General features: G+C 46.9%; 1 protein-coding gene across 3 annotated transcripts in view; it reads left to right on the top strand.

The window, feature by feature from the left end:
* Positions 1-209: 209 nt before the first annotated feature.
* LOC108752307 (AF4/FMR2 family member 4) overlaps positions 210-610 on the top strand; it is a 275,024-nt gene continuing 274,623 nt past the window's right edge. For all 3 annotated transcript variants that reach the window (XM_018493052.1, XM_018493054.1, XM_018493051.1), the window contains exon 1: positions 210-524. In XM_018493052.1, coding sequence (XP_018348554.1) covers positions 463-524 — 62 coding nt within the window. In that variant the 5' untranslated portion in view covers positions 210-462. The remainder of the gene's footprint in view (positions 525-610) is intronic.

Raw genomic sequence — 610 nt, 5'->3', positions numbered from 1 at the left:
AACAAGGAGGCAACCAGGAGAAAGGTTGTTGCAGCGAGAAGACGATAAGGAAAGAAAGCGCAGTACGATACGAAGTGGAAGAATAAGAGGAAAGATAAGATACCAGGAAGAAGAAGACTGTCCTGGTCTTGGAGTATTTCTCGAGACTTTCCGTGTTTTTCCGTGTGTGGAGAATTGATTTCTCCACAGAGTCGTTGGTGAGTCGATCATACGCGTTTTGTCTTCATCCTTGTCGTCGTTGCTGTCGTGGCCTGTTGCTGTCATTGTCATCTGGGACGATGTGTCGTGCGTGTAACAATCGTCAAGGTAAACCGTCGTCTGGGCTATACCGGTAGTAGACGATCGGTGAATGGAGAGAGTTAACGCAGTGGGATCAGATCGCGCGTACAATTAATGTAAAGTGATGCAGTGCCGTAGTGTTAGTGACCAGTGCCACGTGCCCGTTGTTTGGATTACTTGAAGATGCCTTCGTCCGGTGGATATTATGACGACAGGAATCCTCTGCTCAAGGGCACCTTATCGAGGTGAGTTACAATCTTTACTTCCTCGATCGAGATCGATCGTGACACTTTAAGGGGATCTTAAAGTCCTCTGTGTGTTTTACCAATTA

The sequence above is a fragment of the Trachymyrmex septentrionalis genome, unplaced genomic scaffold (genome assembly GCF_001594115.1).
Source record: "Trachymyrmex septentrionalis isolate Tsep2-gDNA-1 unplaced genomic scaffold, Tsep1.0 scaffold6, whole genome shotgun sequence".
Classification (NCBI taxonomy): domain Eukaryota; kingdom Metazoa; phylum Arthropoda; class Insecta; order Hymenoptera; family Formicidae; genus Trachymyrmex; species Trachymyrmex septentrionalis.
This window is presented reverse-complemented; position numbering and strand designations above follow the sequence as displayed.